Here is a 9917-nt window from a genome sequence, read left to right as displayed (position 1 = left end):
TGTATGTGTGTTGTCAGTTTATTAGGGACCATCCCATTCTGGCCAAACATGTACGACAAATTTTACAAATCACTAGAGACCATGTCTCATGATTCCAGTGACGCAACTTCTAATCAGATTTTATCAGAATTTTTTAAACATCAATTTTCAGATTAATCTTGGAGCATATGTAATGTTCTTCTTTTGTCTCACTTACCCACAATATTTTACTGGACTGAGCGAAGATAGAATACCTTAACCATTTAAATTTACAGTATGCATATATTGTGATTGCGATTCTATAAAAACTTTTTAGAAAAACCATAAAATCATAAACTGTACGAAAAACCAGAAAGATACTATATAATGAAGAAATCAATGCAGGAGACAAGAATCTTGAACTTTAATGAACCGAACATGTCCCAAGTCCGGACCACGGTCAAACCCCGTTAATCTCAAAATTTGAACTGTTTATTTACATTATCTTAGTTATATCATTTCATTGTTTATTTAAACACATTTCGTTTAGTTAAGTTTCCCTCTAAATTCTTTTACCGACTATTAGTCATCGTAACATTCATTAGAATATTTCAATAACAAGTTACGGTTTCAAAATTTGACCATTCGCTAGTAAACAGCTCAAACTGTAGCACACATCCCACAAGAGACAAATTTATCTTCAGCACAGAAATCTCCAAAAGTGTACATCCATAAACGACAAATATTACATACTCTTGAATTTTGACAAAAACACACCAGTATCCTACCTGTTAATTTGGTGCTACTTTTTCAATATTGTTAATGTTGTTGTCCTCGAAGGGAGGGTAAAGATCAACAAAAAATGGGGAAGCAAAAGCTGCCAACAAAATTCCACTTTGGTTCTATGAAAATGTAAATGGAATCCAACGTCGATAGCACGAACGAATAGTCAAAGTCGAAAATTTCAGGGAAAACTCATTGGCAAGTGTGCAATAGTGTGACTTAGCTCTTACAAAATGCTTCTGATACATCATTTTCAAGTTCTTGAAGTTTAGCATGCAAATACAATAAATTTACGAACTTGAAAAAAATAATTAACAGATAACAATTCACAAGTCGTTTTAATTAAATTTACAAATATTTTATTTCTAAATACTTCAAAATCCTCGTTACTTTTCATATATCATGGTTTGAAAGTAAAATTAATAACCAACAACAACACTCGATAAAGAAACTAGATAATACAGATAAAAATGACACACAAGGCCCCAAATTTAAGAGGAACTACAGAATTATATCTCTCTTTACGTATTTTGATTCTCTCTGAAGACTAAAGAAGGGGAAATTTCCCCTAAGAGTTATTTAAAGTTACAAGAAAGCTGCTAAATACCCTATAAAGTGAAAAAAATTGGATGCAAATAAAAAAAGAAAAAGAGTGATGATGGATCAGAAGGAGAATGGACTTAAGAGAGACTCGTCAAGTTTTTTGAAACCAGCGAATATACTCTCCGTCTTCGTCGGTGGCAGAGTCAGTCTCCTAACCTCTGTCATGTACCTGTCCGTTCACACACAAAAAAAAAAAATTACATGTGAGATTATACCAAATGCCTAGGCCTACTTAAGATAACAGAGAGAAACTTGCCTGTTTGCGGCGCTTGCGATCTTATCACGGACCCCTTGGTTAAGAACGGCTTTGTTCTCATGTGCAAACGAGCCACCTAATATCAAAGAAGACCTCGTTGGACTCGAGCCCATTCTGTCTGACAATACCGACATTGCCCATTCAAGGAGCACCACCAGAACTGAACCAAGGAGGCGGATTCTTAGATTCGGCGACGACACAATGGCTGCATTAGATAATAAACGGTCATAAGCGTTGAGCACGGGTTCAGCTGCGCCTTTGCAGGCGGCTAGTAGAGCTCGAGCTATGTCTTCATCCCCAACAATTTCATTCCTCTCTGATCTCTCCTGTAAAATTTTCCCACAGTTTGTATTCAAATTCAGTTCTAACCTGATGGAAAGAATCAACGACATAACGAGAAAGAAGCTTACAAGTGCAGCTTTCTCGAGGTGAAGGCACAGGACATCGAGCGGTAAAACAGCTCCATCGCCAGGATATATCTGAGATCCGACTCTCTTGAGTACTGAACATGCTTCAGCTATCCCACCTTGAGAAAGAGCTTGCTCGATGAGTCTAGCCCATGTTTCCTTTATTATGCTTGAATCAGCATCAGCAGAATAGTTGGCAAAGTAGAGCATTTCCAGACAGATCTGCATATTAGTAAAGCCAGAAAACACACAATCAATGTCAAGGGAGCAAAAAGATACTAGCATTGAGTCATTGAACCTACGAATTTACAGAATATCAGCTAAGTTACAGATAGTGAGAAATGGAGGCTTCCCATGTTCCTATAGTTAGTTCTAGAAAACCAGTTAACCCAGAAACATGGTCCAGCAGTACATTAAAAAAAAAGAATATACATATATGACAGTTTATGATTTTTAGACTTACCTCCCAGAGCTCAAATGGGACAGCATATTCATTATACAACTGCGTTATGCTTTTAAGCTCCAAGGAGAGCTCCATGGCCTTTTCATTTGCTGCATTTGCTAAGCTGGAACCATCACTAGAACCACAATCAAGTACTGGCTCATTCTGGTCAGACTCCTGCATGGCAACCGAGGACTCGAAATTCGAAGCCATGGCTTCAAGTTTGTCTCTGATCTTTATTTGGAACTGAAGAACTGCGAGTTTTCCTTCAAGCAGATCAAGCAACCCACTGTCAGAAGCACCTTGATCAGAACCTACTAAACCATCGCTATTACTTGCATTCTTAGCCTGTAAAACTGCGAGGCTAAGGTATTGTCGCCTATATTCACAAGGTAGCATCCCATTAGAGATGATAAAGGAAGGAAGAGTTGAAGAATCAAGGTAATATGTGACTCACGGCAAATTTCAAGACAAAACATGAAAGACAGATTGCTTACCTTTGTTCAAGGATAGGATTGTCCCCTGAAATAATTGCGCGCCTTTCCGCAAGCCTTAGAAGCACATGAGCAGCAAGCACATGCTGTCTCTTCGACACATAGTATTTCGCAAGAAGATCAAAATATTTGGCTTGATTTGATGAAATCTGTGTTCCTGACTGACCCAGCGGAGATGATCCAGAAGATACAGCCGCGACCTATTATGGCATAAGGAGACAAATGAGTAATTCATAGAAAACAGCAGCAGTGTCTACCACTAAACCTGACTTGTTTTCTTTTCGCAGTTGGTGGAAGACTGACGCTCCTAGTTTTTAGCTAAGTGTAACAGGTAGACAATATATGAATTTAAGGCTATTCCTAACACCATATTATTGGATATAATTTAAAAATTCTAGCGTATAAATAGCAAACCTCTGATGCCGAATGACTGCCAGCATTCTGGAGAAAAGGTACCAAATCTGGACCTCCGTACTCCAGGAGCTCATTTTCAAGACCCAGTTCTATCATGGCGTTGTATAGGTACTCCCGGAATGCTCTGTCAGTTGATTGCACACCAAGATGAACGATTTGGCATATATATTGTCTACGTGAAGCCTCATCTAGCATGGAACTAGCTAGAGATCGCAAGGCATTAGCGATAATTTCATAGCATTGTTTTCGCTGGGCAATAGCATGCTCTCTAATGGAAGCATCAATTTGGTCATTGAAAGCATCGCCAGCAGGATCAAGGGCTTGGGCCTTCTGCAAAGGCAAACAGACAACAGCTTCATAGAACCTGTAGAAAAATCATTCTGAGTGAATACTAAATAAATGAAATCTTAAAAGAAAGGGCAACAAAATTGTCCCTTTCGCCTTGATGAATTTGGCCTAGAGGTTTTACTTTATTCCTGTGTGAATGCTTAACTGTAAACTTCTAGATTTATCCTTTTTGTTGTTTGTCTATCTTTAAATTCATGGGATCATAAGGTATCTTAACTATAATTTGGAAAGTATCTTTGGAATATTCTATGAAATTCGTTTCAGAAGGGTAAAAAGGATTCCTGTTTCGTTCGACTGCCACTACGAATGAAAGCGTTAACACCCAAAAAAAAAAAAAAAAAAAAAAAAGAGGTTTATTGACCAACGATCACAAAATACAAACAACCAAGTGTGTAGACATCTACTTGAATGAAAAACTAACCTCAATTCCTCAAAACGTTTGCAGACAGTTCTGAGATCTGCAGATCCAGGGACTTTACTCAAGAAACTGAACGCCTCTCTAGCAACATTCTCTTTCTCCTCAGCATCTGAAGTTAAAGCAGCTCTTTCAAGGCGTTCAACAGCTAAGAAGAATTTGTAATCCGACTCCTTGAAGTAACTTGGGCAACCTTCACGTAGCCGCCCGCTAATATCGTCAACTGTTCCCCTGCCATCTGAGCCGGTATAATACTGGGGCAACATAGTATAAGATTTAAGTTAGAAAATCAGAAAATTTAGGAAGAGGACACTGAGGCTAATTTAAAGGGAGGTACCTCCATCACGGCAGATATGAGTCTTGTTGCAATTTGGTCGCCCTCTTCAGAACAAACTAACTGATGGAATGTCAACTGAACCAAAGCTTGCTTTAAGTTTGCGTCAAGCCCCTGAACTAATCTAGCAACATGATGTTGAGAGAGAAGTTGAAGTAGGAAGAGGGCTTCTGCAGATCTGAGAAGTAACTGCCTAATACACTCCATCGCCCTCACCTGCAGGAGGGAAAGACTAATTAAAGACTTCCACAACAAATTAATTGAGAAGGAAGAAATTAACACTAGATTTATAACAATTCAACAGATTGTACCTCCGTGGCAGCCAATTCAGCAGGACTATATGGCAACCGCTGTCTTTTATTTGCTGACTCGCCTCCATTGGAATATGCTCCAAACAAGTTCCTAACCATATTCCTCTCAGTAGCACCCAACTCTGAACCATTACCATACAAAATAGAGCCTGTAACATCTCCTAACCCAGCAACATATCCATAAAGCCCCCTTCTCTGGTTCCTTCTAGATCTTAAGAATTTCTCCAACGATCGAATCTTGCTTTCCAGCACATTCATAGCACTGGTAGAAAGACGACAAATCACCACTCCGTCCTCAGACATGGAATCAAAACTGGTTTTTTTAGACACCACAGAAAGTTCCCACAGGGGAAACAGTAATCTTGACGTACAAAGGCAGAGCCCTTCGTGTGCACCTGAAAATATAGGCTCGGCTTCTTGAACAACTTGGCCCATGCTGAAACCTCCAGTTGCTGTTCTAGTATTTGACAATCCACTACTGCCATCAAATTGTGGCATGCCTACCATTCTCGGATCCTCAAAAGCCTCAGCTGCTTTATCGGCAACAATGTTACTAATTAGATCTTCAAAATTTATTATCCGGGCAGCCAACATCAAGCACATGGCAGCTGCTTCGCCTGCTCCAAAGCGGGTGAAAAAATCTTCCAGAAGGGACCTTGGAGAGTTGGATTCTAGAAGTCTTCTCAAGATATCAACAGGTCTATTAAAAACCAGTTCCATCATACCCATGGTGGTAAAAATGACAATCTTTCGCCTTGGCAAGATATGCTGGGTCGAAAGATCACCTCTGGCCCAGAGTTTTCCACATGCCTTTTCATAAGACTCTCCCGAGACTTCGAGTCCACAGTATTCAAGTTCTGAATACAATGATTGAACAGTAGCAGCAGTATCAGAAGAGGGGAGCACATCGGCTACAAAAAGCATACGGCCTTCAATGGGTAGAGAGGACACAACTTCCCGTAAAGCCCGAGAACTCCTTGAACTTGAAGCTGAACTGCCGCCAGCCTGAGAGTGCACGCTTGAATCTCTGCTAACAACAAGAAGAGAAGACATAGCAGGTGGCGATGAATCTGAAAGGACAAGAGTTCCAACAGAATAATATGCTGTTTCAACCTTCATGGAGAGATCCTCATTTGGGGTTCTACCAGCAAGAGATGCAGCTCCAAAACCAAGCCCAACACCGGCCCCCAATGGAGGAGATGGCCTAGTTGAAACGACTTTCAAACAGCTTGGAGTCTGCCGGTGGTTGTTGAACCCACTGAAACTACTTCCACTTGAAGAGGTGGAGAGATACATCCTCCTACCATCTGATAACGCCGCAACAAGGTGCAACCATTTGGATTCCAGCATGGACAGTGGCGAAATGCTGACTATGGTTGGCTTGTTAGATCGACCTGCCGCTGTTGACTGTCGATTTCCTTGGCTCACATCCTTCTGATTTAACAGATTCCTTTCTTCTGCAACCTTCTTAAGAGGGCCTTCCCCATTTGGCCCAAAAACATATGCTTGAAGTTTCATCTCTTCAGTGCGGGCATATAAAATTTGCCTTTCATTATCAACGACCATCTCTACAACAGGATCTACAGCTCCAAACTTGAACACATTTGGCACAACCCACCTAAAATTGACAGAATTGAGGATAAATATTAAAAAAACGAACATAAAGAATATGATATGTCGGAATAGTAGAGCACAAGGAGTTAGAGATACCAAATGGGTTGCTAGAAGCTTGCTTTATCCCAGATTCCAGAATCAAATATCAGAGAGGACAGTAGAAGAAAGAAAAAAGAAAGACAAAGAGAAGTAGTGTACCTGGAGATCATACTACCAACACCTGCAGTAAGGCATACTTTACGACAACGTTTATGCCAGCCTGAACCAGTTGTATATAATAGCTCATATATATGACCATCACGTCCAGCCATGAAAATGCGCCCTCTATTGGTACACGTAACGCATGTCATAGTCACTCCATCTGATGATATAGTATAGTCAGGCAGAGGCTGTACTGAAATCTCAGCATAAGGATCTCTACCATCAGGTCCTTCAGTGCAGCAAACTCCAACAAGAACCAACTGATGAGAAGTAGAGATTTTTTTTCTCAGAAAATTATATAGAGTAGTAGACAAAACTAAAGAAGAAGGTTGTGATCAGATTGCGCCTTTGAAAAGTGTCACCTCAACAGGAGTTGCCAGCACCAAAAGATATTGAATAGCTTCAACAAAAACTCCAGGTCTACATTTCGCTAGTCCAACGGCACAAATAGCCTGCTCCTCCCCGCTATACTCAGGACATTGCCCATCCCTAATCGACATGCGTTTATCAAAACAAAGCAACAACTATGAAAACGATGCACCTCAAGCTCTGAATTCCCCTGTAACTAAAAAAGGAAAAGCCAAAGTTTACCTTTTGTCGAAACGCCACAGAAACAATGAATTGTCGACGGATGCCCACGCCCGTCGAATCTCTGGAAAAATTCCACACAAGGCCGTCCCTTCCCCACCTGCTGTATTATACCTCTCGATAAGTACAGAAGGCAATTCCCAAGTCTCACCAACCTCGATTAACGGCGGCCACTGCAACAAAGACACACACCATATAAGACTAAGCTCAAGTTCTCAATCTTGCAATAGCTCGATTTCAACTAAGTTTTCTCCAATCGAAAGAAAACTGAGCTAATTGATTCGGAAATACAAAATCCTGAACTCGAATCGTTCCTGAAGCTAACCTCTCTGGGATGAGTCGAATAGGGGTGACTAGCGTATCTGGAAGCTTCTAGAGCTTCTTCAAGATCGAGCTGAGATGCGGCTTCTCGGCCAATGCGGTCACCAACGCAGAGACCCGCGTTCGTCACATCCCGCATCACAATCTCCTCGTCTTGTGACATATTATTGGAAGAACAAACAACACTGGACGGAATCGGATATCGAACCAGAGAACCCTAGTGGATTCTGGGGAGCGAGAAAACCAAAACCCTAGATCGATTTTGGCTCCCTCGCGAACCACAAGAGCGGGAACAAGAGAAGGTTCGAGCTGTTTTGTTCAAATTTCGGAGCGAAAAATCCGATTGGAGAAGAAGAGAGGGAGAAGGGAAAAAGTGTCTGCGAACAAAGCCCACAGTAAAAAGAGGGTTTATGCGGAGGGTTTCTCGGGAAATCAACTTCGATTTTCCTTTCTCCGGCAAGTCTATCTATCGGGTCGAACTTTGCCGTTGCCCGGGTCGGGTTATTATTATTAAAAAAAAAATATTAACAACAATAAATTATTCGGACAAAATTATTTCCAAATAAATTTGTACCAAGGTCACGTTTTATATTTCAAAAACTGTTTGTAATTGTATGAAACTATTAGAAATTTGCTAGTATTATTATTTAAGATAGCGTAAGAACCGATCTAAAATATGGTCACAAAAATGTGAAAGAACCATGGTATTAAACACAATTTGCTTTGTTATTTTTCGAAAAATGATTTCATATTATTCATATATCAAAAATCTTGTCGGTGTAAAAAACAAAAATACTAAAATTTAATATTTTATTAGACACATCTCCAGGTTTCAAAAATTATTACAACTTTTATATTCATTGTATAAGTACGTATATCTCCCTTTGTAGCATAGAAAACCCAAAACAATTAAACGATTTTTTAAAGTATTTATTCGTCAAAACAAGAGAGCAACAAAAGAAATTTCAAAGTTGTAATCAGAATTTTCAGAACAATGCGGCTCGCGAGGTTGACATCGAGAGTTTTCTTACCTTCTCTTGTTTGGTCTAATACAGTGGCATGGCCGCATGGGAATTGTGAGGAATCTAGCTTCTTCGGAAGAATTTGAAATGATTTCATCGAAATGTTGAGTAAAATAATTGTGAAATCACATCATTCAAATCACTGGACGTTAATTTTCTTGGAAATGCTCAGACACTTTTATTTACTAGTCGTTGCTTAACTTTTGCGTTGGGAATAAGAATCTTGGGTGTCATATTATATTCCCATTGTTTTTATGTGGTGGTGTGCTTGGATTATCTGTTATCACATCTATTTTATCCACAACGTTTTCAGTTTTATGATTTGTTATTCTCAAACTTTAGCAATGTCTGAATTCTGATCCATGGATCATATATAGCTATGTAATCCTCACATGCATATCAACATAATACCCTCTAAGCCTAATTTAGCAACAACAAAGAAGAACTTAATAATATCGAAGTATGTAATATATTTTGTAACTGGTAGTTCTCTTTTGGAGAAGTGAGTCATGGATATTAACTTGCCTTAGTGGAACAAAAAGAAAACAAAAATGTTGACTCTACCAGATCGCTTCGAATGTTGTAATAATTGTAAAAATAATTGTCAATTAAAAGTTTGGTTGATCCAACAAAATTGCCCCACACTTGTCTAGGGACAGTCCATGAGTGCACATGGTTTAAGCGCGACCAACCTCACCGGCAGTATCAGAAACTGAATCTCACTTCACCATTTCTTATTATATTTTTAGTTATGGTTGCTACATAATCCCAATTCATGTTGGAGGATGTTCAAACATTTAACTACTCTACCCTTATATTAGTATTCTTTATTTTACAAACAAAGTTAATTATGTATCAAGATTTATTGATTTAGTAGTAGGATCCTTCAGGATAATTAATCATTAAGGATTCTTAATACTGTATTAAACAATAATGGATGATAATAAGCATGTTATTGTTTCAATTTATAGAATCATAAGATAGCCTCGTGTGGTCGTGTTTACCTTCTGTTTTAATCGGAATTTACTTTTTGACGTATAGAATTATGGACTTTTTTCAATTGTTTTTGTAAGAAATCATCTTTGTTATCTGAACTTCTTTAAAAGGTTAGAAAATAAACTAGAATCAATTGATGTTGGTTACGCACGAGCAAAATTTCGAAAGTCTTGAATCTGGAACGGCCTAATGGAACTATCAATTTGACCTATACGTCGTTGAACTAGCCTATCGGGTTTAAGCATTACATATGATAAAATAGCATGTGCCATTTTTGGTGAATTATCGTATTTAAAGAGAAGTTGATCACTCAAACCCCTAAATAAACTTGTGTGCTGGTGAATAGTTTTTGGATGAAAATTTCTAAAAGAGTGGCTGAAAAGTGGAAACAATAATGAGAACTTGTATCC

General features: G+C 39.0%; 1 protein-coding gene across 1 annotated transcript; it reads right to left on the bottom strand.

Moving 5' to 3' along the window:
* Positions 1–1184: 1184 nt before the first annotated feature.
* LOC18993380 (nuclear pore complex protein NUP155) lies at positions 1185–7931 on the bottom strand. The gene is made up of 13 exons (XM_006416901.2): positions 7494–7931; positions 7172–7341; positions 6943–7069; positions 6578–6840; positions 4766–6383; positions 4458–4670; positions 4127–4374; positions 3358–3721; positions 2947–3143; positions 2471–2828; positions 2011–2229; positions 1601–1926; positions 1185–1513 (listed from the first exon to the last, which is right to left on the bottom strand). The coding sequence occupies exons 1-13, from the start codon at positions 7650–7652 to the stop codon at positions 1405–1407; spliced, it is 4371 nt and encodes a 1456-aa protein (XP_006416964.1). The 5' UTR covers positions 7653–7931; the 3' UTR covers positions 1185–1404.
* Between the last annotated feature and the right edge of the window lie 1986 nt (positions 7932–9917).

The sequence above is a fragment of the Eutrema salsugineum genome, unplaced genomic scaffold (genome assembly GCF_000478725.1).
Source record: "Eutrema salsugineum unplaced genomic scaffold, Eutsalg1_0 scaffold_5, whole genome shotgun sequence".
Classification (NCBI taxonomy): Eukaryota; Viridiplantae; Streptophyta; class Magnoliopsida; order Brassicales; family Brassicaceae; genus Eutrema; species Eutrema salsugineum.
Note: the sequence above shows the minus strand (reverse complement) of the source record. Positions and strands in the feature narration are given on the sequence as shown.

Bases quoted from the DNA above. Each gene is read 5' to 3' on its own strand.
- LOC18993380 (XM_006416901.2), bottom strand. From the start codon at position 7,652: ATGTCACAAGACGAGGAGATTGTGATGCGGGATGTGACGAACGCGGGT. The intron at 6,841-6,942 runs GTGACACTTTTC...ACTTCTCATCAG, and splicing joins TGCTGGCAACTCCTGTTGAG to TTGGTTCTTGTTGGAGTTTG. The intron at 2,829-2,946 runs GTAAGCAATCTG...TTGTGAATATAG, and splicing joins AATCCTATCCTTGAACAAAG to GCGACAATACCTTAGCCTCG.